This window comes from Lithobates pipiens, unplaced genomic scaffold, assembly GCF_037356315.1.
Source record: "Lithobates pipiens isolate NorthernLeopardFrog02 unplaced genomic scaffold, aLitPip1_a1.2 Scaffold_19, whole genome shotgun sequence".
In the NCBI taxonomy this organism is placed as follows: Eukaryota; Metazoa; Chordata; class Amphibia; order Anura; family Ranidae; genus Lithobates; species Lithobates pipiens.
Window position 1 is genome coordinate 423,303,076 of NW_027507764.1, and position 26,165 is coordinate 423,329,240.

General features: G+C 40.8%; 1 protein-coding gene across 6 annotated transcripts in view; it reads right to left on the minus strand.

Annotated features, from left to right (window-relative positions):
- The window catches only part of ZNF521 (zinc finger protein 521), a 420,518-nt gene that overhangs the window by 55,075 nt on the left and 339,278 nt on the right, over positions 1-26,165 (minus strand). For all 6 annotated transcript variants that reach the window (XM_077492591.1, XM_077492590.1, XM_077492589.1 and 3 more), the window contains one exon: positions 24,988-25,119. In XM_077492591.1, coding sequence (XP_077348717.1) covers positions 24,988-25,119 — 132 coding nt within the window. The remainder of the gene's footprint in view (positions 1-24,987; positions 25,120-26,165) is intronic.

Consider the following 26,165-nt stretch of genomic DNA (forward strand, 5'->3'; position numbering starts at 1 on the left):
GACTGGACTCAGGGGAGAGTTGCCTCCCGGGTCAATCCATAGTTCGTTTACAAGCCCCACAGCTGGTTGGAGACACCCAGCCTGAGAGAGGGGGATCCCAGGTGCACATACAGGCGCACCTGCCTCGAAGGCGGGGAAGCATTCCAGTGTGAGGTGACCAGTCAGGTCACCAGAAGAGTCTGCCCATTTCCAGGACATTTGTTTGGGCCTGGTCACAGGATTTGGTGAGGGGGCAATTGCCCATTGGCATGAAACACAGACAGAGTTTTTTACTTTTCCCATCTGGTTTTTTGAACACTGTACACAGACACCATTGCTCTTAGTCACCTTGCTGACAACTGTAGCGCCACAGGACACACAAAGCCATTCAGATACAGGGACACTGTATACAGACACCGTTGTTCTTTCACCTTGCGCAGGAAGATCCTGAATTCTTTACTTGATAATGTGGGCCAGTTGTGTTGTTTGACTCTGCTATTCAGGAGTTTAAGTGCACCAACTAAAGTGGCTAGCCGAAGATCAAAGGCCTCATCTTTCTTCCAAGGGACTGACATTACTGGTGCCATACAGGCATGCACACACATACTCAGGGCTCTGTATTTGTAGTGTATGTGCGGATAGTCTAACTTGGGAGTTAAGCCACGTATTGTAGAACTCATTGAACTGTGGGTTAGATTATAGCCTTGGCAGAACAGCTATGTTTAAGGCTCCATTGACAAATACACACTCTAACAAGCATGTTGGAATGTGCTAAAACATATGGTTCATGCAAAGCATTGTTATAGGTTAGGCCTGTATGTGTGCGCTGCAGCATGGTTTTGAAAATAGTTAATGTCTGGGGGGTTTTTGTCCACTTTCATGCATTTTGACTCTTATAGAAGTCAAAGGTGATGCGTGGAAACTAATGTATTATACCTTTCAATGCATTTTCAGTACCTGGTAACATGCCTAAAATATTGGACAAAATGAAAATGACATAATGCAATATGAACGAAAAACATGCGTCAATACACTTCGAAAAAATATGTTATTTGCATGAAATGGAAAGGTGTGAAAATGGTCTTAGGTTGTGTCTAAAGGTTCAGATCAAGATTCCAGATTGGTCAGCGAGTATAGTTAAATATTTTGAAGGCTGATCAGGATGATTTATTACCAGTGCTTTTTTTTATTAATTGTATATAATTGCTTTTTATTTTTAATTGTATTCAGATTTGTATGTTACCACTCACCATAGTTAGAGAAAAAAAAAAAACGGATCACATATACAATGTTTTGACAAGGCATAGAAAACAGCTACATTTCTAAACAAAAGAACAATTGCTTGTAATAAATAAAACTCATATCCCACAGATACTCCAGGGTAGGGACAGGAAAATGGGAAATTGGTAGACTCTTTGGATACATTCAGATCAACTAAACCTACATGGAGAATGCAGGGGTTTCAATAATACAAACATGTTCAATTTTAATGACTACAAAACAAGGCCCTAAGAATGTGTAAGAGTTTACCTGGGAGACATACTATTAATAATTAAATTGTATATGCCAGAGGCAGAATTTGGGTTGGCAGCACTGACTTCTGATAGATGCTTGGTGCACTGTGACCTAAAAAAAAGTTTGCATGTAGAATATTTATTGGCATAGGCAGAGGGAGATTGATTAAAATGCTACCATTTGACTCTGTCTCCAGTTTTATCATTACAATTATTCTAATTTTAAGCTCACTGAAAAAAAAGAAATAGGATATTACATAGTGACTCATACATTTTAATCACATTTTCTCATTAGAACAGGACCAGTGAACTCATTAGAAAATAAACATTTATTTCATTACATCAAAACTAGATTTTATATTGTTTACTAACCTTAAACTGGACATACTGAAATACACAGCTAAAACCAACCTATTTATTTTCAGAACCTTTGTATTCTATACAAATTCCAATTATGGAAGAGGTGAACAGAGATGCATCTTTACAGAAATACTCCTAAAAACAATGTACACCTCTGAATGGTTGACCTGTACATGAGGGTAGACATGCAATGGTTAGTCTGTACATGAGGGTAGACACGCAATGGTTAGTCTGTACATGAGGGTAGACACGCAATGGTTAGTCTGTACATGAGGGTAGACACGCAATGGTTAGTCTGTACATGAGGGTAGACACGCAATGGTTAGTCTGTACATGAGGGTAGACGCGCAATGGTTAGTCTGTACATGAGGGAAGACACGCAATGGTTAGTCTGTACATGAGGGAAGACACGCAATGAAAATGAATCCTTGTGAATATCACAACTCCAAAGTAGGAGCTGGGGGAGAATCAGCCAACCAAAGAACATTCCTAAGTGAAAGATTTGAGGGGAGTGACTCCTTTAAAATGAAGGCTAAATTAATATGCCAAAATTCATACTGCCGCAACCAAACACCTTTAAATAAATTATTGACATGCAAAATCTTTTTGATTGTTTTGGGTACTTACCCTTTTTGTCATACCAATAGACCTACAAAAAAGGAATGATCAAAAATGGCTTGCAGCAAGCTGCAGTCCACTAAAAATGGATATAGCAACTTTGGACAAATGCTAGTAGTAATGTTTTGTTTTCTCAGGGACCCTTGTGAGATATTTTCACACTTTGGGTGGAACTGTTGAAGATGTCTTGCAATTTACTCAATATTATGGAATAATATTCCATAGTTGGAATAATAGAATGCAATAATATTGCTGTAGCAGAAAGAATAAGGGTACGGGAACTGTAGCAGAAAGAATAAGGGTACGGGAACTGTAGCAGAAAGAATAAGGGTACGGGAACATATCCAGGAACCATAGCAGGGGAATTTTTGTTGGGCTTACCCTTTAACTTTGCCTTCACAAGGCCATTCATGTGTTAACCGCCATTAGGTTATTCAACTCACTATAGCATATAGAAAACTAAAGTGTATGTTTTGAGTGGACAAACACTCTAATGTTCAAGTGTATTTTTAAATAGAAGAAAAAATAAATAGACTGAAATCTTAGTAATTAAAACTCATTTAAAATACAAGTGTTTACATTTCTGGAGCATGAATGGGACTTGTATAGTGGGCAGAGATACATTTGCTCCTTGTTTGCGTTTTTTTTTTTTACATATGGAAGGTAAGATGTTTAAACTTCAAAAGGCTACCCATCTATGGGATCTGGGCTTTCTGCTCTAGACTGACTATACCATCCACATTGTCCTGGACAGATGACAGCCCCATACAACTAAATTTCCAGAAATCTCAAACTCCACCACCCACCCAAATAATCCACAATGAGGAAACATTTAAAACTCAGGGAGATTGCAACAACTGGAAATGCTACCCCTTCCACCTTGGAATGATTATGGCACCAACGTAACTGACTCATGGCATTTGCACAGTTCTTTCTTGGATAGTCAGCAGTCATATTTACATTGGTCGATCCACCAGACAATTTCAATTCACCCAACCCAACTATATACTTGCATACTCCTTGACATATGTGAACCCACCAAGAATACTTCCTATCTTATTTTTTTATTTTATTTTTTATGAGCATATGTATAGACAATTCCATTTAAATTGTCTTTTTGAAAAGCATAAAACTTGCAGCTTGGAAAATCCTCATATACAATACCGCGCACTTCCAATGATGGATGCATTTCTTATGGGCTTCCAAGGGAACTTCTAGATGTCCCCCATCCCATATCTATACTGAGAAAAATATGGAGGATGGTTTTTCTGACCTACTTTTAGACATGCCAGTTTCTTTTTCGAACATGAAACAGTTTTTGGACTGAATGCATTCTGTCAGTATTTAAAAAAACAGATGCATTATTGTTGACAAGTGTAAACAGGAAATCAAATTGTGACAATGATAATCAATCAAGGGCCAACCACTCATCACAAGCAGCCATATGCTGGGTCTAGGCTGTCATTCTGCAATTCCAAACCTCTATTTATTAATTAGCAGGTATCCAATCAGCTGAAATGATGGAAATTACAATTATAGTATATGCTTTATTGGCTGTGTAGTCTATGTTATTCAAACGATGGTTGCATTTTCTCATATACAGTAGATACCAATTAAGACTGCCCAGAATAAAATAGAGGACAGTAGAAACACATGAGCCACATAAACATGCCATTGTTGTTCTCATATCACCTAACCTGATGAAGCATTTCTGAAATTATAGTTAGAGGATGAGAATAAAGATACTCTTTATACAGCGGGTAAAATGGGTATCGAACACATTAACATTATTCTAGATAAATATATTTTTAAAAGGTGCCATCGACCTAAAATTTTCACCACATCGGTAACAACCCATACAATGAAACCAAAACAAAAGTTCAAAAATTAAGTTATATGTAATAAAATGGAATGACACAGGAAAGTATTGAACGCATGAAGAAAGGGAGGTGAAAAAAGTTTGTGGAACATCAAGACACCAGCTGAAATCTATCAGTAATTAGAAAGCAATCCTGCCCCTTGACAGTGCAAATTAATATCGGCTGATTCAGTCTTAACTGATGGCCTATAAAAATATGTCTCATTACCAAGCTACAAGAAACATCTCATGATGGGTAAAAGCAAAGAGCTCTCTCAAGACTTTCGCAACCTTATTGCTGCAAAACATACTGATGACATTGGTTAGAGATGGTTTTCTAAACTTCTGAATGTTCCAGTGAGCACTGTTGGGGCCATGATGCGGAAGTGGAAAGAACATAATTTCACTATAAACCAGCCATGACCAGGTGCTCCTCGCAAGATTTCAGAAACAGGAGTAAAAAGAATCAGAAGAGTTGTCCAAGAGCCAAGAAGCCTGGAATTGGCTCTCCATACGTTCAGAAAGACCTGGAATTAGCAGGTACAATTGTTTCAAAGAAAACAATAAGTAATGCATTCAAGCCCCTTTGCCTGTATGCATGCTCACCATGCAAGGCTCCATTTCGGAAGAAGAAGCATGTTGAAGCTTGTTTAAAGTTTGCTGCACAGCACTTAGACAAGCCTGTCAAGTACTGGGAGAATAGAGTCTGGTCAGATGAGACCAAAATTCAACTCTTTGGATGCCATAATACACACCATGTTTGAAGGCCAAATTTCACTGCACATCACCCCAAAAACACCATACCAACAGTGAAGTTTGGAGGTGTGAACATCATGGTGTGAGGCTGTTTTTCAGCATATGGTACTGGTATCAAGACATTCTAGATAAGAAATTTGCTGCTATCTACCAGGATGATGAAGATGAAATGAGGGTAGACGTTTCAGCAAGACAATCATCCCAAACACAAAGCCAAGGAAACTCTTAATTGGTTTCAAAGAAAGAAAATAAAGATGCTAGAATAGCCCAGCCATTTACCTGCTTGAATCCAATAGAAAATCTATGGAAAGAACTCAAGATCAGAATTAATAGAAGAGGCCTACGGAACTTTCAAGATTTGAAGATTGTTTGTGTGGAAGAATGGGCCATAATCACGCCTGAGCAATGCATACAGGAGGCGTCTTAAAGCTGTCATTATCAACAAAGTATTTTAAACAAATTATTAAATAAGTTTCAGTTAGCGTGTTCAATACCATTTCCTGTCTAATAAAATGTAATGGCACAGGAAATGGTATTGAACACGCTAACTGAAACTTATTTAATAATTTCATTTCTGAACGTATTTGTTTTGATTTCTTTGCATGTATGGATTGCATAGGTAATTACTGGCCTGTGGTGAAAATGCCACGTTCATAGCACTTTTAGAAATATATTTACCTAGAAAAAAATGTGACATGTTCAATACTTATTTTACCCGATGTATATTTGCTCACCTTTATGTCACTCAGAGTGCTTTTAGTCTACAGATTCATTTTGAAGAACGGTCCTGAAGAATGATGTCTAATTATCAGGTGATCACTAGCTCTATAGTGACCACACAGAGTAGGTTATGTCACTGTAATTGCTTGTACTAATATTTGTTATCAGAATTGTGGTAAAGGAAAGCTAAAGAGAACTCTACAAAGTAAGTTAAAGCGGCTGTATAGTCATTTTTGTAAGTTTAACCTACAGGTAAGCCTATAATAAGGCTTACCTGTAGGTAAAAAAAAAATCTCCTTAACCTGTACGGTTTAGGAGATATTCCCCTCGCAATGCGCCGCTGACTGCAGTGGCGCATGTGCACAGGGGATTCTCGGCTGAAAGTCCGGCAGACGCCGGACCCTGCCGGAAGGAAATCTCTGGCGCGCATGTGCGGGAGTGACGATATCGCGGCTCCTGCCACTCACATCGACGGAGCCGCGATACCTGGAAGACATGCCGAGTGAATATTTCAGCTCCCTCGGCGTGGATCGGGCCAGATATTGAGGCCTCGTTCTAAGGTAAGTATTTCATAATGAGCTAGTATGCCCCTTTAAGCTTCCATCCTGCGCTGTGTCATTGTTTATTAGAAACAAAGCCTCTAAATACCTTATAGTGAAATATCTTCAGGCCGGTCATGTGACTCCTGGACACTCTGATACTTCGATTCAGGGCTACAGCAGGAGGAGCCGAACTCTCCCTCTGTCAGCTGGAGTCACGACACTGCCCCGAGCTGGCCGTTCTGCTCCTCCCACTGTAGCCCTGGATGAGTATGATAGCGGCTGGGAGTAAAATGACACAAAAAGGTATTTAGAGGCTCAATTTCTAACAATGACACAGCACAGGATGTACGCCTAAAAGAGAGGGGCTGGCATTTTTTTTTTTACACATTTTAGGATTTTTTTGGGCAGCGGGGGGGGGGGGGGGGGGTGGAGACAGACACACAGAATTCCAAGCTGACAGGCAGGGAGGGGAGGGGGGAGAGCACAGAGAAGGCACAGCATGATGGAGGCAGGAAAACTGGTCACAGTGTCAGGGCTGGTGCAGGCAGCCATGAGAAGTCTTTTTTTTTTTTTTTTTTTTTTCGGGTTAAATACTTTAAGGCTTTTCCCTTCCCTCTTCTACATTTTAATTTAATTCACTCTAATGTAAGCACCTCAGGAATACATACAAGTTAATATTATTTTGTACGTCTGGCAGCAGTCACACTATTAGAGCACCATGACTGGGAAAAGGGGAGGAATTGCCAAAGTCGTCTGATATAGCAGAGCAATAACTTATGTCCAAGAATGTTCAGACAGCCTTGCCGTGGTAGTGTGTTAAATAGCATAAACCTCATAAAACATGCATATTTAGAACAGCTATAGACACTATGTTGCTAGATTGAAAAACTGAACATCAGCTGTGTCTGTAAAGTAGTACATATTTACATCTCCTGTTGCCTGAACTACTGTATGCAATACCTTTAAAGAGGAATTGCCCTGTGAAGTCAGCTAAGAAACCTGTCTATATTGACCTATGTACCCCCGCTGAGCTGAGTGGTTTCTCTCACAACACCTATATCACTACAGAACAAAATATATATAGAGGCTGGCGGGCAGAACCACTGAGCCATGGGGGAAGCAGTAGATCAAGACTCCCAAAGTGTCAGCTTCTGCACAGAATTCAACCAATGACTCCTCAGAGTGGTATTTAGGAGCACAGCCAGAAGGAGAAGTATTTACCTTTCTCTTTACAGGTACAGATTTTACAATTACTTTAAACTGTATCAAAATCAAAATCTTTTTCATTTAATTTTGGATTGAATAGGGAATGGAAAAAACCTAGTCTGTGCTCAATAAAAAGTTAAAGGAAACCTCTCAAAACTCAGGCCAATCCTGTCTTAGGCTAGTCATACATAATTTATTTTTATTCAACCAGTGGGTTGAGTAAAAAAAAATAATGAAACGATTGCCCCATCCACACATTTGATGATTCTCGTGAGCTATTATATTGTCAGTGGGGAGCCCACCTCACCGGCAGAATACAAAAACGGGCAGACTCGATGTTTTTTTTTACTCCAGTCACTTTTCTATGTTTCTAGCGTTGCCGGCTATAGTACAACCAACTAGCATATATAGTTATAATTAAAAAAAAAAAAAAAAAAAAAAGGACAAGCCCATCTAGTTCAACCAATAATAAGGGAAAACAATACAATCTTATACACACAATCCTATACTCACAGTTGATCCAGAGGAAGGCAAAAAAATTAATACAAATTTTGATCCATGTATGGCTGGCTTAGGTTGTCTCACAATAAAATGTCCCATTAGAAAGTTTCCCCTCTATTCCTGTTCCAGTGACTTAACTGATTAAGGACCACCTCCTGCACATATACGCCGGCAGAATGGCACGGCTGGGCATAGGCACGTACCGGTATGTTGCTCTTTAGGTGCCCAGCCATGGGTCAGGAGCATGCCGCTGGCGCTGCCGCTGAGCTCCGTGACCGTGGCCGCAGGACCAATGGACCGGATCGCCGCTGGTGTCCCGCGATCGGGTCACAGAGCATAAGAACAAGGAGAGGTCTGTGTAAACAAACCTCTCCCCATGCTTCTTAATGTGGTTGCCACCGATCGTCTGTTCCCTGTTATAGGGAAAGACGATCAATGATGTCACATGCCAGGCCATGCCCCCTACAATAAAAAAAAAACACAACGTCACACATAACCCCTCCTCGCCCCCTAGTGGTTAACTCCTTCACTGCCAGTGTCATTTACACAGGAAACAGTCACAATAAAAATTGCTGATCGCCGCCATTACTAGTAATGATCGCTAATTGCGATTTTTTTTACCAAAAAAATGTAGAAGAATACGTATCGGCCTAAACTGAGGGAAAAAAAATTGTATATATTTTTTGGGGATATTATAGCAAAAAGTAAAAAATATTAAATTTTTTTTCAATATTGTCGCTCTATTTTTGTTTATAGCACAAAAAAATAAAAATAAAAACCGCAGAGGTGATCAAATGCCACCAAAAGAAAGCTTTATTTGTGGGAAAAAAGGACGCCAATTTTGTTTGGGAGCCACGTCGCAGGACCGTGCAATTGTCAGTTAAAACGACACAGTGCCGAATCGTAAAGAGGGGCCTGATCCTTTGGCTGCAAATTGGTCCGGGGCTTAAGTGGTTAATATTTGGGCTTTTCCTTTACTTTTAGTTCCGGGGATGACTGTCATAAGTCAAAAAAAAGGAGAGGTAAAGTTTGCCAAAGGAGACACAGACAGCAATAAAAGAGATTTTAACCCCTTCCTACTTTAATCTAAAACAATATTAAAAAAAAAAAACAAAAAAAAATAACTATAATAGAAAAACACAGATTTTCTTTATTATTTTAGCACAAATGAAAAATAAGAGTTGAATAGGGAAAGCAGAGCCAAAATGCATAATCAATTAAGTGGTTAGTGAAAGTTAACTCTCTCAGGTCAAAACTTTTAGGATGGCCTGAGATTGTAGAAGTGGGTGGTTGATGAGCATTTTCACCACACCTTATCTATCCACCTATTGCTGCAAATTTAATTTGGCAAAAATGGCGCTTTTGGGGAAATACACTGCATATGTATGACTTTCCACAGCCATACTCATACAAGCGCAGATTGCTTTTCCATTGGTGTTTACCTGTGCATGCATGTATGGCATAATTTCCAAATGTGAAAGTGGCGTGTTTGAGTTAATATACCACATACAGCCACTTGCTTGCGTTAGCAGCTGTACGCAGCACCTGTAGCTCCCTGGCCATGGGAAATCACCAGGCATTTTACGCTAGAAGCCTACTGCCAACAATCCTGGTCACATCTATCTTTCCATATGACAAGGTTTCAAAATCAACAAACCAGTATATTAATTAGAATTTTTTTCTTTAATGTTAGATACCAAGCACAATTTTGATGCACAGTGCCTTGAAAAAGTAGTCATACCCCTTGAAATGTTCCACATTTTGTCATGTCACAACCAACATAAATATATTTTATGTGATAGACCAACACAAAGCGACACATAATTGTGAAGTGGAAGGAAAATGATAAATGATTTTAATTTTTTTTTTACGAATAAATATGTGAAAAGTGTTGCGTGCATTTGTATTAGGCCCCCCTGAGTCAATACTTTGTAGAATCACCTTTCACTGCAATTACAGCTGCAAGTCTTTCTGGGGATGTCTCTACTAGCTCTTCACTTCTAGTGAGTGCCATTTTTGCCCATTCTTCTTTGCAAAATAGCTCAAGCTCTGTCAGATTGGATGGAGAGCGTCTGTGAACAGCAATTTTCAAGTCTTTCCATAGATTCTCAATTGGATTTAGGTCTGGACTTTGACTGGGCCATTCTAACACATGAATATGCTTTGATCTAAGCCATACAATTGTAGCTTTGGCTGATTGTCTAGGGTCATTGTCCTGCTGGAAGGTGAACTTTAGCACCCGTCTGAGTCTTCTGCAGACTAACAGGTTTTCTTCTAAGATTGCCCTGTATTTGACTCCATTTGACCAGCTTCACTGTCCCCGCTGAAGAAAAGCTTGGATGTGAGCGTGTTGGTGGAAAGTCCGGTCATATGTGTGCTCCATCGAACATTTGTTGTCGGACTTTCCGCCAACAAACGTTGGCTAGCAGGTTCTCAAATTTTCCGCCAACAAAACTTTGTTGTCGGAATTTCCGATCGTATGTACATAAGTCCGTTGCACAAAAGTTCATGCATGCTCGGAATCAAGCAAAAGGAGCCACACTGGCTATTGAACTTCCTTTCTCTTGGCTCGTTGTACGTCACCATGTTCCCACATTCGTAATTGTTGGCCAACATTTGTGTGACTGTGTGTATGCAAGACAAGTTTGAGCCAACAGCCTTCGAACAAAAATACACAGTTTTGTTGTCAGAAAGTCTGATCGTGTGTATGGGGCATACATTTTCTGCCACACAGAAAATGTATTACCTTATCAATTACGGAATATGAATGGAACTTAACTATGGGCTTCATTAACAGGTCACTAGCCCAATCTCACAAATGGGTATTCCTTAACCCTTTCCCGCCGAGCGTACGCACATCTGCGTACTCGGCTTCCGGGGGTTATACCGGGATGATGCCCGCACCTGCAGGCATCATCCCGGTACCGTTTTTTACAGCAGGCGATTGGCTATCCAGGCATAACAACCGATGCGGCTAAAAGCCGCTCGGCTGTTATGCCGGAGGAGCGGGAGGGGACGTCCCCCCCTCCCGCCGCCTCTCGCCGCTGTTACCGGTGCTCCCGCTCGATCGGGAGCACCGATTAAACATCCGTCGGCTCTGGCTGCTGGGGAGGAACTGGAACGAAGCCGTAATCGGCTTCGTTCCAGTCTCCTCATCGTAAACACGGAAGCGACGTCATGACGTCACTTCCCGTTTACTCGGCTGCCAATGGCGCCGGTTTTAAAAAAATATCCGGTATTCAGAATCGCCGTTTTCGGCGATCTGAATACATTGAAGTGTAAAGGAGGGGTGGGGGGTCTTTTAGACCCCCGATCCCTCCATAAAGAGTACCTGTCACCACCTATTACTGTCACAAGGGATGTTTACATTCCTTGTGACAGCAATAAAAGTGATCAAATTTTTTTTTTTTTTTTTTAAACAATTTAGTCATTTAAAAATAAATAAAATAAATAAAAAAATAAAAAAAAAATTTTCAAAGCGCCCGCCGTCCCCGCGAGCTCGCGAAGCAAAGAAAACGCATACGGAAGTCGCGCCCGCGTACGTAAACGGTGTTCAAGTCACACATGTGAGGTATCGCCGCGATCGTCAGAGCGAGAGCAATAATTCTAGCAGTAGACCTCCTCTGTAACGCTAACCTGGTAACCGTAAAAAATTTTTAAAGCGTCGCCTATTGAGATTTTTAGGTACCGTACTTTGTCGTCAATCTACAAGTGCGCGCAATTATAAAGTGTGACATGTTTGGTATCTATTTACTCGGCGTAACATTATCTTTCACATTTCGCAAAAAAATTGGGCTAATTTTACTGTTTTGTTTTTTTTTTATTCATGAAAGTGTCCCTTTTCCCAAAAAGTTGCGTTTAAAACACCACTGCGCAAATACCGTGTGACATAAAATATTGCAACAATCACCGTTTTATTCTCTAGAGCCTCTGCTAAAAAAATATATATAATGTTTGGGGGTTCCAAGTAATTTCCTAGCAAAAAATATGGATTTTAACTTGTAAACACCAAATTCCAAAAATAGGCTTAGTCATGAAAGGGTTAAAGTGTATTTCCACACCTACCTTATATTTGTTACATCCTCCCTTTCACATAACCTACATCTATTTTAAAATTTCTGTTACATTTTCAGTTCTTTTCAGATAATGCTAGTACTGAAAACTCCTATTTTGGTTTCTCTTCGCTATGATAGGAGCAGTGTTTGCTATAATTAACCTTAACCGTACTGTGCTGGTAGATCTCACTATCAGTTGTAAACTAGATTTGAACACTGGCGGTCCCAACAAAGGGTTGAAGATATAGAAGCGGTCTTTCTGCTTTGTACATTAAATGAGAGGAAGCTCAGCTAGTTTTTTGGACAGGCTCACTAATTATTCAGAAATGCTTGTAGTCTGCCACGAGGACTTCTCCAGAGAAACATATGATATAAAGGCGTTTTCTCACATTTAACTGCAAAGTGGAAAAATGCTTAAGACTTGACAAATAATGACAGGGCTTTATCAGAAGTCCTGGAAGATCCTGGGTAGTGGAGGCTTATGATATCTCTGCATTCCATCTGTTTTTTTTATCAAACGCATCTTAAAATGGCATAATCACAGCTGCCTAAACACAAACAGGAGATTTTAATCTGACTGTCTTGTTACCAACTTGTAAAGTTTGGGGTAAATGAGGGGGGCATTGTGTTCAGGCCACACCCCTATTCTCTCCATTAAGTTTGTGATTCCAAACCTAGCAGGACCCAGTCTGCTTTAAATACCGTATTTATCAGCGTATAACACGCACCTTTTCCCCCTTAAAATTGGGGGAAAGTCGTGGGTGCGTGTTATACGCCGATCCCCACTGTCTGTGAGTCTAAAAGACAGAGCGCCGCCGAAAAAGACAGAGCGCCGCCGAAAAAGACCGAGCCGACTGTACCGCTCGTAGCAGACGGCTCAGTCTTTTTCGGTCTGTCTCGGCGGCGAGGCTGCAAACGGCGCTGGGCAAACTGGAAATGACAATAGCAAGCTGCAAATGACACTCTGCAAGGCTAAAAATGGCGCTGGGCAAGCTGCAAATGACACTGATCATTCTGCAATGATGGACAAGGCTGCAGATGCACACTGATGAGGCTGCATTGACGGGCATTTAAATATACGTTTTTTTTTCCTTAAACTTCCCTCCTAAAACTTTTTTCCTTAAAATGCCCTCCTAAACTTGGGGTGCGTGTTATACCCCGATAAATATGGTAATTATCACTACAACTTAAAAATCATTTGTGAATCCCTAAGGTACACTTTGTCCACTTTAAAACTTAGTTCACCTTTCTGAAAAAACAAACAATTGTACTTTTGCAGGAAAAAAAGCATTGCACCCAAGCTGTAGGCAGCGGGAATAAACTACAAGAATGCCGATAGGTGCACTTGCAGTTCATTAAAACTTAAAGTCTGTCTGATGCGGTGGTAGATGAGACTTGTAGTTTATTTATTCACAGATTCCGGTGAACGGAATGACACACCTGTGCAAGAGGAGCCCTGCAGAGCTACATCCATTTTCAAAATGTGACTATGGGTGTGGGGAGAAGAACCGCCACCCACTGTTAGAAAGAGGGGGGGCTCTGGAGGCAGGTGCATAGGATCAGGTTACACCCTAAATGTGGGTGTAACATATGCTCCTAAAGGTAAATTTATCCTTTGAAATAAAAATATGGGCATTCCTATAGAGGAGGTATGGCTAGCACTGAGCCTGCTTCCTCTCCTATGTGCTGTGTATTTCCAATGCAGGGTAATGTGCCTATGGATTACTTTATTACTGGAACAATAACTTGTGCCCATCATCAGGTAATTCACATACAAGAAGTACAGCACACAAAGTTCAGATCAGATTGATACAATGTACTGTGTGATATATTGTATAGACAACAATCTTTCTTCTACACAAGACCAGAGTCTGCTCCCTCTTCTAGTGTGCAGCCCCATCTCAATGCTGGCTCCTCCCACCTCTCCTTCCTTCTCCCCCGTTCAGGGTCTCTTTATCACTATCTCCCCGGCAGCTTCACATTTGGACAGAGAACATACCCCCCAGTTCTAGCAATAATCCTGTGCTTTTTCTGAAAGAAGCTACATGAGTGAATGAGCAGCACTGTAACACTGCTCATTCACACTTTTTTTCCCCCATACCGACAGGGGGAATTCTGCACTAAGAAGCTCCTTTCTTCCTACTGTGGTCAATGATAGCCCTTGTCTCTAGTGACACCTGCTGGTAGAGGCAAGAGCTGTCACTCAAAGTTCTGTCTCCTTCGATCAGTGTTGTCGGACAGCGGTGTAAGGATGGGGGAAGCTGACCGACTATGCTGCTCAGCAAGGACAGCATGGATCGGAATGACTCAAGTGCAGTATGCACTGGATCCATTGGGGATGAATTTTTTTTTTCTTTTGCAAAGATACTACAAGTCTGCACTTTGTACATGGGTTCATTCTGGCGTTCCAGTTTCCTCCCACAATCCTCCAACATCCTTGTAGGTAAACTGCCTAAATTGACCCTAGTATATTTTGTAAATGTAGGTACTTTTTTGGCTGTGACCCATGATGTTGCAAGTCTTCCTTTTTAATTGTACCTACAGGTAAACCGATAACAAGGCTTACCTGTAGGTACTGTAAATATCTCCTAACCTTGCACAGTTTAGGAGATATTTACTATATATGCTGAAGCCATCAGTGAATGAGCTCTGAAGATACGGCCACCCGTGCCATTTCTTCAGGGCTTGTGCGGCGACCGGCGGCTCCCGCATGGTGGTGATGTAATCGCAGCTCCGGCCAATCACAACCTGTGAAACCCAGAAGAAGCCCCGGGGAAACTGTTAGCTGCCTCAGTGGTGTGCGGGTGACGCTGAGAGAGCTTCATTCTAAGGTATTTCATAATGAGCTAGTATGCGATCTATACTAGCTCATTATGCCTTTTTCTTACAGGTTTGTGCTTTTTTTTGTTTTTTTAATAGGGTTTACAACATTTTCAAGCAGAGACAAATGGTGAAATGTACTGTGTGTCTAACATAGATAAATTAGTCTTACAGCAGACATAGTTAAAATGACAAAGTAAAGTATTGTAAACCTCGTAGAACTGCAGCCAGCAAGAAATGTAATACCGAAGCAGACAAGGAAGATTAGCCCGAACATACCGTTCTGTGTAAACCACTAAAACGTGGCAGTGGATTTCTCAGTTTGGTAAACATTACGGAAGAACACAAATACGCTCTCATTTATCATGTGTCAAATTAATAACCGCCAGCCTAAAAAAAAAAAAAGGTTGCAAATTCAAGTAAGTTACGAGCACATAGCATGCTACAGCCAATGTGTGCCTCAGCTCTACTGGAAGCTGGACAATAAGCCCCTCAGTAGCGTATTAGAGAATTACGAGTGTTGTCAATAGAAAAATCTATTTTACCAAAGGATTTCTAGCCCTCTGCAGTATTAAAGAATTGACATATTGGATTGAAGGCATTACTTCTATGCAGTAGGAAGAATTTCAGGAGGGTGTGGGGTAGTCACTGGAGATAGCTGCATGATTCTTTTGAGAGCATCTTCACACAGAGCAGATTGCCTTTATTACTGCAGGACATGCAGCCTGTCCACCTGTTGGGTTCACAATGGGATTTTTTTAGGCGGAAAAATAGAAAGAAATTAACTTTGGTGGAAATAGGCTCTGCAGTAGGCTTATCCAGTGCTTTTCTCCTTCATAGGCTGATAATGAAATCTACAGTTCTTTTTTTTTTTTTTCCGGTTGTTTTTTTGTATTAAAAAAATAAAAATAAAAAGAATAACTGTTGACACTACACTGAACACTAGATGTCACTGTCTGACACGACTTTCTGCAGAACGACACTTACGCGTGCAGTAATAAATTAATGAAGGGTTACTTATCACCACATTGCCAGAAATAATGGGAATTAATATAGTTGCAGACATGACAAGTTGTAAGGTGCAATTATTTTCATAGTGTATTCTTAGTAATAAAAGTCATTGCTCCTAAAGTGACAGAAAAAAAAAAAAAAAAAAATGAAACTATACAATGATGTATTCTTCACTTCTTCACTCATTGACGTATCTTCTATTGGTCTCAGCTTCCTCAAACCCCTTTTATTTTTGGCCGCTGTCATCTGACTCCATCATCCCACTGTATGCAGGAACATAGTCTCCCTCTCTTGCTCATTGCGGCGATGGACTACAAGGGTTTAAGTGTGCATGGAGCAATGCACATGGCCGCACCTAATGTGCAATGTCTGTTCCAAACATAGGGAAGTGAGGGGGAAAAGGAGAGGTTCAGGAAATCACGTGGGGCATTACAAGGAGGCAGAAAAACACAAAAGAATGAAAAAAAAAAAAAAAAAAAAAAAAAAAAAAGATTATAGGGCCATTTAGTAGTGGATTTGTATGGATTATTTTTGGAGAATAAGGATATTGCTTATTGTCACAGCAATGTAAACATGTATTGTGACCGCGAAGCTAGGACAGCATTATATATTTCATTTAAAGAGGAGGGCCGGTTAAACAAAAAAAAAAAAAAAAAAAGTCAGCAGCTGCAAACACTGCAGCTGCTGACTTAATAAACACACTTACCTGTCCAGGGCGCCCGCGATGTCGGCCGCCCGAGGCCGACCCATCCCTCGGCTCTCGGGTCTCGGCGCCGCCATTCCCTGTAAGGGAAACCGGCAGTTGAGCCTTATGGCTTCACTGCCCGTTTCCTACTGCGCATGCGCGAGTCCCGCAGCTACTGCGCATGCGCGAGTCCCGCAGCGCTTTCTGAATGGGACGCGCTGTGTTCTGGAACACACAGTTCCAAGAACACAGCACGACCCATTACCCAAAAGACGCCGCGACGAAGAGAGAAGACAGAAGATCTCCGCGGAGGAGGAAGAGGAAGATTAAGATAAAGTGCCTAGCAACAGGCATTTCTAGTAATTAAAAAAAAAAAAAAGTTTTCATTTTTTTTTTTTTTTTTAGATTTTTTTGGAATTTTTAACATTTTTTGGTTTTCAGGGTGGCCTTCCACTTTAAGCATGCCATTGTTCTCATTAACAAGGTCAAGAGAGGGACATCTAAATTGCAAATCCAGTTTAATTGAATTAAACATTTATAATGAAACAGCAAGCATGACAATTGTATATACCTCATAGGCATGTGCAGCCTATTGTATTAGGGTGTGCACCCCAAAGCTCAAACACACACATTATATATATATATATATATATATATATATATATATATATATATATATATATATATATATATATATATATATATTATTTTATTTATTTTTTTACATGAAATTACCAGAAGCATTGGGACGCCTGCTTTTACACGCACATGAACTTTAATGGCATGCCCGTGCCAGTGAAGGAAACTTAAAGCGTCAGCATATCAAGACAATTTGGACAATTTCATGCTCCTTTGTGAGAACAGTTTGGGGGGTGGCCCCTTTGTGTTCCGAAATGACCAGTAAGTGTAACAATAAAAATTCCAAAGTGCTATAATGGGGTGAACCTCCCAACTAAAAAGTTGTTGCACTTGAAGTTAATTTGTATTGCAATTATCTGTAGAGAGGTTTCCACCACCCTTGCCAAGTTTAAAAAAGAATGAGGTCTTAATTCTCATTTTGATGAAATCACATATCACTGGAATTATTGCACTTGAAGTTAATCTGTATGGCAAATATCTATAGGAGGTGTTTCCACCATCCCTGCTAAGTTTCATTGCACTGATGGGCACCGATAGCCAGCACTGATTGGTGACACTGATTGGCAGCATTCATGGGCACCATTTTCCTGCGCTGATGGCAACTGATAGGCGGTACTGGTTGGCAGCACTGATTGGCAATGATATGCAGCACTGACAGGTGGCATTGGTTGGCACTGATAGGTGCCACTGATTGCAGCACAGATGGGCATTGGTTAGCACTGATAGGCAGCAATGATGGCACTCATTGGCAACACTGATAGGCAGTGTTGATGGGCACTAATAGGTCACACTAATTGGAAGCATTGATTGGCATGGATGGGCACTGATAGGTGGCATTGGTTGGCACCGATTGTCACTGATGGGTGGCACTGATTGTCACTGATAGGTGCCATTGGTTGGCACTGACGGGTGGCATTGTCACTGATTGGCACTGATGGGTGGCATTGGTTGGCATTGATAGGCAACACCAATTGACACTGATCTAGAAGGAGAGTTTCAGTCAGGGAGGCATGTAAGAGCCCCTCAGTGCGTGAAACTATAATGTAATGTCACCGCTTGCAGAGATCATCTATCAAAACGCGGCGCGGATGTCAGAGGTGGGCGGGACCAAACAGCCTATCAAACACAAGACAATGGGATAGGGGTTGGGCGCGCTGCTCTGTGTATGTGGCTCCACACCCTTTCTTAAGCAGCCCAATCATTGGCTGGTGTTTGATAGCTGATAGAAAGGGGGCGGAGCCACATACGGAGTGGCCCATCCAGCCCATATCCCATTGGCTTGTGTTTGATAGGCTAGCTGTTCGGTCTCGCCCCCCCCCCCCCGCCCCGACATTAGCGCCGAGTTTTGACAGATGGTTTCTGCAAGCAGTGAGATTACACACACTGAGTAGCTCTTACATGCCTCCCTGACTGCGCAATGTGAAACTGTCTCACAGGCAGCGCGCTATACAGCCTCTTGCAGCAGATCTCAGGACACATATTGGGGTATACCCCATGCACAGGTCTATGATAAACCTATACATTTAACGTCAATATTTTAATAACACAACTGCACAACCAAATTCTCAAATAGCTATAGTTTCTGTGCTGTCACCAGGTAAATGTGAGGTAATCTTGCAGATGCTTCAAGCAAATAGGAAAAAAAAAATCATTAAGTTTAGATAAGTAGTTGGGGAGGCAGTAAAAATATGTGGTTGACCCGTGTTTTCAACACCCCACAAGCTGCAAAAGGCTTGAGAGGCCTATAGGATTCACACCCACAGCATATTCTATCAGACATGTAGTGATCGGTGGGCCGCAAGCCCACCAAACACAAACACATTCAGGCAAACAGGGATGCGCCACAAAAGCCCTGCAACTACATGCAATAAACACAGTTGCTGCCAGTTTTGCATAAAAAATAAGGTTAAATAAGGGGTAAGAGACATCACATCACTGCCTCACCAAATGCAATTGCCTCCGAAGCGTGATCTGAACATGGATTGGTCTTCAGAACAGAGGGAGATTTAAATGCATGTCTAAATCTACCCTAACACAGTTAATAGGCCAAACCATTTAACTCTTTCAGATTAGTTAATAAATACAATGACTGACAATATAAATGCAACTGTTGATATGAGTCAGCATCAGTTTGGACCATAGAAGGTCCAACCATAAAATCTTGGTCCCACAATGATTAAAACATTTACATGGTATAGCACAGTGGCTAGCATTGACGCTTATCTGGGTTTGTACACATTTCTATTCTTTTGAGGGTTTTTTACAGGAACTCTGGTTCCCTTTCAAAACTCAAAAATATACCACAGTAGGGTCACTGCCTTTCAGACAGACTTGCATAACTGTGTGTGCGCACAACCATATGTATGTTTGTGGTGGGAATAGTAAACCATATGTGCCTTTGGAGACACATATTCAAGGTAATCTGCTTTGGGAAATTTCAGTATAATATAGACAAAAAAAACATTTTGCAATACATATACATACAGTACATTACCATAAATACACAGTTTTTAACATCATAAACGTATTTGAATTACGATTTCGAGAAGAGGATGAAGTGAGAGGAAGTCGGGATGTTTCAAGCTAATCAAGCCGTAGCCCAGATGAAAAAGATTTTTTTTTTGTGTAAATAGACTCCATTATTTAACATGAATTCCTTACAACTTTTGAAATATGTGGGATTATTGTAATGTGGATACAGGGATATTTATTTGACAAAGATACATGTAAATGGTAAATACAATCAACTGGATTTTGTAAAACCTTCAAAACCAGGGCCTAAAGACTCAACCATGGCTGAGAGTCATTGCTAATTCATGCCTTAGTGACATATCTCCTGTGTTAATTTATTCAGTAAAGCCCAAGTTAAAGAAGAAATAACAGAGCTACACTATTCCAAAGACTTTGTGCTTCTGTAGAAAGAAAACTATTTCCTTCTGTTTCTATGGATTTAAATTTAAGATGCATTAACACAAGTGACTGGTATGGCTTTTCATAATTGTCTGGCATACAACAGACTGTGCACACTTCTTCATTGTGGCGAGATACTGGTAGCTTGGATTGGTAAACTCTTTCTATAATAAGTGACAGTTTAGGCCTGGCACGTCAAGTTAGTATTTTCAAGCCATATGTACCCTCTCACACGCTTGAATCCCTCATCTGGTTTAAATTCCCACTCCAGGGTATCTTTCAACAAATCAATCTTTCCATACCCCATCTGTATATAGGATTCCTTTTTTCTCCTCAACCTCTCCATGCCCACAAAAACAGATAAGATCTGTACCCATGATGTCACCAATACCCACTGTTTCTTGCATCTTCTCAGACCATATAGGTGGGAAGAGGGTTGAACCGCATGCAATTTCCCATACCTCTCCTCAAAGGAAACTACACATTCCATCATGTATTGGGATGTTAGTTTCTGGGTTGGGTGTCACTTAAGCTTGTGTGTGGGTGGTGTGGAGAGGCTTAAAATATGGGATGGTTTAGGCAAAGCTGCTGTACATTGGGCAAATAGGACAAAGTTTCGAAAAGACATGCAGAAGTTCCTACATTAGAATATTACCACCCACTGATCCTACTGTAGTGATGAACACAGATTTTGCCCTTTAGTGGAGCTTTAAAATTTAAAGTTGAATTCCAGGTATGGCTATGTTTGCCTTGTTACATTAGTCCAGCTTGGTCCAATGCAACTATACATGTGTCATACCTCGCTGATCCCTGTGGAAACTGGATAGGACTGTAGTAGGCACTACCGCTACAGTGATCACGGCAACGCTGTATCCTGGCCTAGGCCAACAAGGCCCAGGCCTTGGGCAGCACTTTGAGGGAGGGCAGCACGCCAACTTGCGTTACACTGTTAGTGTAGTACCAATCTTATGGGGCGGACTGGGCTGAGAGGCAAGTTAGTCTAGCACCCCCAAAAAAGAGGGCAGCTGGCATTCCGCAACTTGGGGGGGCGCTTCTAATTTTGACTGTCCTATCATCCTGGGCCAAAAGCCTTCCTCACTGTGCTATATGTTTTCTGCTGCACTGTTGGCATGGTTATATCTTCTTAGCCCCCTCCATAAAATTATCAGACATTTGTGAACTATAGGCAACACTTTGTCAGCTTATTTTTTACCATCCCTGTCCCATTGCAGAGATTTTTCTTCACTTCCTGCCCCAAAGCCAAACAGAAAGTGAGAGGAAATCTATGCAAATTAAGGGAATCCATTGCACGCCATACACCCCCCCCCCCCCCGGCCCTCAGAACTCGTGTCCACACTCAAAAATTTCAGAGCAGGCCTTACACAGCAAGGAGTGTGGCCTTGACAGGAAGGGGTGGGTCATATTTAAATTAGGGGGTGCACGAGTTTAGTCTAACTAAATACACTACTGGGTCACCGCTAACTTTGGGTCCCATATCAAATGGTTGCCCTGCTGCTTAGTGAACACAGGAGGTCACCTATTTGGCATGGGCACCATTCAGAGAACATACCTAATTTTTCTCAATGAATGCAAAGCATTATCTGATTGAATGCTTTGCATTCATGGAGGAAATAAAGTGTTCTCTGAATGATACCTGTTTTGAGTGAGCAACCTACTGTGTTCACTAAGCAGAAGGGCAGCTGTCCTGCACAGGACCCGGAAGCCAAGCTGGACCAATGTAGCTATGCAAAAATAACCATACCTGCAATATGGATTTGAATTAAATTAGGCCCTTGCAGCCTGCCAGTCTTCTATTTTCAGTGTAAAAAGACACAGCAGGTACAGAGAAAGAGTAGGGGGAGCAGGGAGCAGACTACTGAGGTTCAACTTATACAATTTTCCTGCTTCTCTTTTGAAACTTAGTGATGAATTGGTCCACAGTGCCTGGAGCTACAGAGGTTAGCATGGGCCTGCCGTCCGCGTGTGCCCGCTGCATGGCAGGGGACTCAATGCACGTGGACGGCAGGCGCGATCGCGTGCACGAAAGCCAGCATTTGTGTGTTGACTGTTCTGTCAGGGGAGATGAGACATATCGTTTGTTCCTACTAAGTATGAACAACGATATGTCTCCTCCCCAAATCAGTCCTATCCCCATACAGTTACAACACACTGAGGGAACACACATTTAACCCCTTGACCGCCCCCTAGAGTTAACCCCCTTCCCTATCACTGACATTTACACAGTAATCAGTGCATATTCAGATCACCTCCATTACCAGTAAAAAAAAAAAAAAAGGCCATAAATCGTTCCCATAGTTTGTAGATGATATAACGTTTGTGCAAACCAATCAATATATGCTTATTGAATTTTTTTTACCATATGTAGAAAAATATATATTGGCCTAAACTGATCAAGAAATGGGTTTTTAACCACTTAAGGACCAGGCCTCTTTTTCGGACTTGGTGTTTCCATGTTTAAAACAGTTTTTTTTTGCTAGAAAATTACTTAGAACCCCCAAGCATTTTATATTGTTTTTTTTCTAACACCCTAGAGAATAAAATGGCGGTCATTGAAATACTTTTTTTCACACCGTATTTGCGCAGCGGTCTTAGAAGCGCACTTTTTTTGGAAAAAATTCACTTTTTTGAATAAAAAAATAAGACAATAGTAAAATTAGCCCAATTTTTTTTATACTGTGAAAGATAATGGTATGCCGAGTAAATTGATACCCAACATGTCACGCTTCAAAATTGCGCCCGCTCGTGGAATGGCGTCAAACTTTTAGCCTCAAAAATCTCCATAAGCAACATTCAAAAAATTCTACAGGTTGCATTTTTTGCGTTACAGAGGAGGTCTAGGGCTAGAATTATTGCTCTCGCTCTACCGATCGCGGCGATACCTCACATATGTGGTTTGACCACCGTTTTCATATGCGGGCGCTACTCGCGTATGCGCTCGCTTCTGTGCGCAAGCTCGTCGTAACGGGGTGTTTTTAAAAAAAAAATTTTTCTTATTTATTTTAATTTATTTTATTTATTTTTACACTTTTAAAAAAAATAAAATAAAATTGATCACTTTTATTCCTATTACAAGGAATGTAAACATCCCTTGTAATAGAAAAAAGCATGACAGGTCCTCTTAAATATGAGATCTGGGGTCAAAAGGTCCTCAGATCTCATATTTGGGCTAAAATGCAAAAAAAAAAAAAAAAAAAGAAAAGAAAATCTGACATTTAAAAAAAAATATATACCTTTAAGAGGTATGGGCGGAAGTGACGTTTTGACGTCGCTTCCGCCCTCCTATGGTATAGAGACGAGTGGGGGCCATCTTAGCCTCACTTGTCTCTATGCCCAGCAGATGAAAGGACCCGATCGCCTCCGCCGCTACCGACGGCTCCGGTTAGCGGCGGAAGGTGCGGGAGGGCGGCGGGAGGGGGGGTGGCACCTCTCCCGCCGCCGATAGCGGTGATCTCGCGGTGAATCCGCCGCGGAGACCACCGTTATCGTACAGCCGACCGCCGCCTGAAGAGATGGATATCTCGGTTGTGGCAGCAGCTGCTGCCGTTACCGAGATATCCCTCTTCAAAAATAGGACGTACATCGTCGTGCGGCGGTCGGCAAGTGGTTAAAAACATTTTTGGGGATATTTATAATAGCAAAAAAGTTTTTTTTTATTTATAGTACCAAAAAAAAACAAAAAAAAAACAAAAACGCAGAGATGAAAAGATCAAATCAAATACCACCAAAAGAAAGCTCTATTTGTGGGGAAAAAAGGACGCAAATGTAGTTTGATTACAGCATTGCATGACTGCGCAATTGTCAGTCAAAGCAATGCAGTGCCAAATTGTAAAAAGTGCTCTGGTCAGGAAGGGGGTAAAATCTTCCAGGGCTGAAGTGGGTAAACTGAATGGATTGTCTTACAAGGTAATAGTTTACAACAATGTTTGAATGAAAGTGGAGAATTCCTCATGGGGCTTTTTAGCAGCAAATAGGAGTCAAAAAATATTTTTTCCATAAAAAATATATTAATTTTATTCATTAACAATTGGACATCAATAGGATACAAAAGTTAAAATATGAGCTCTGGTGTACACAGTGCGAGACAGTTTGGACTAAGAAGGGGAAGCAAACAGGAGATAGTACTATGTGATATAACTGATAAACAATATACATCAGTGGGTACTCCCTCACAGTGTTGATGAATTATAATTATACTATCCGATGTTTATAAAGCGCCCCAATGCATTTTGACCTTAAAAGTTGTGGTCTTCTTCAGGGGGTTCTTACATTTCCCTTCCACCAAAATGGCTCGCTTATCCAGAGACTTCTTTGTTAAAAAGCACAGAAGAAAATAAAGAATTCCCCCAATGATGATCCTGAACCCTGCTTGGGAATTGCGATCACCTCCGCCCCAGCGTTCAAACATTTTGTATCGGGGTGTGCAGCCTTATCAGACTCCCATACATGTGTCATTCGTTGCTATAGTTTACAATCACTTTAAGCTCTTTGCTCTGTCACTATGGCTAGCGTGCCTTGCTATGCTACAGCCTCACACAATGGGAATACTTGCTGGCTGCATGCATGTTTACTGCCACTCGAAAACTGCCAGAGCTTTGTCAAGAAATCCTTAAAACTTTGCTTTTTATTTATTTTCACCATACAGCTGTAATGTCTGTCTATATACACAACTCTTTGTACACCTATTTGATTTTACTTTAAAACAAGTAAAATGCATTACTTGGCACTAAAACACAAATGTCAACTTTCTTTTAACATGGACACGTCATAACGAAAGTATTTTAAGCATATTTACCTGTGAAACAGACAGGACATTTAAAAGTGCCTCCCATTCCTTCAAAGCTGTGCTCAATCAAATGGCACTGCAGTTTTGCTGGGGAGTCAAATGACTGGCTGCAGAGTTTACACTCATGATTAAGACCTTCATCTAAAATAGTAAAACAAGGAAAACATTACTACAGCAATCACATTTCAAACAAATGCTTTTATAAACAAATATACATTATATTGTTAAATGCAGATGAATGGAAAAGGGTAGAAAGATCTTAAGTTCTGATATGCCCCCTTATCCCTTATATACTTGTGTATCTGGAAATGTTTTTTTTATCCATTATAAATAAAGGAGATGACTTTTTGGGGGGCTTAATAGCTATTGAAGGCCCAGTAACTCTTAACAAAGCACATGTTGAGCAACAGACTTCTTTAATCCAGCATTTAACACAACACAATGGAAGAGATTTGCATGGCAATTCATGCAGAATCATTGCGTCTCTTGTGTTCTTTTAAGAACACAGCAAGTCTGATAGATATCATTTCACAGAATTTTAATGAATTAAAATTATAAAAAAACAAAAACAAAAACAAAAAAAACAATAAAAAGAGTGTTCATGCAATCCTCTTTCCAACTGTGGTAAGCACAATGTTTGATAAAATCTATAAGTTATTTATTACGTTGTAGTTTCAGATCCGTTTTCATAAAGATGAACGTCAACTAGATGTTATATACTTTGTAGATGAACATTGCAACACTTAAAGTGGATGTAAACCTGGATTTTTTTTTTTTTTAATTAAGGCTTGCACCTTGTAGAATATATGATTTCATGTCATCTGTGCCCAGTCTTGCCACAAAGAGTTAATTCAGCTCTGAGCAATCCTCTAATCTTTATATAGCAAGATAAAAACGGACAGTTTCTCCCCCTTGCTGTGAGTGACAGGTGATTTACATATCTCATGCAAAAGCCTGAGAAAGACATTCTGTGTACTTCAGATCCCCTCCTCCTTTGTTCTCCAGCTCTCCCAGGATTGGCCGCTCCACATCTCAGCATGCTGAAGTCATGTGGTGACTTTTCTGGGTTTTGATTGGATGTTAGTTATAGCAGAGGTTCAGTGTAAGAAATACACAGAAGAAAAGTCATGTTGGCAAGAGGAGTGTAGAGGTGGGCGGGGAGTCTACTGACATCACAGCTCCACCCA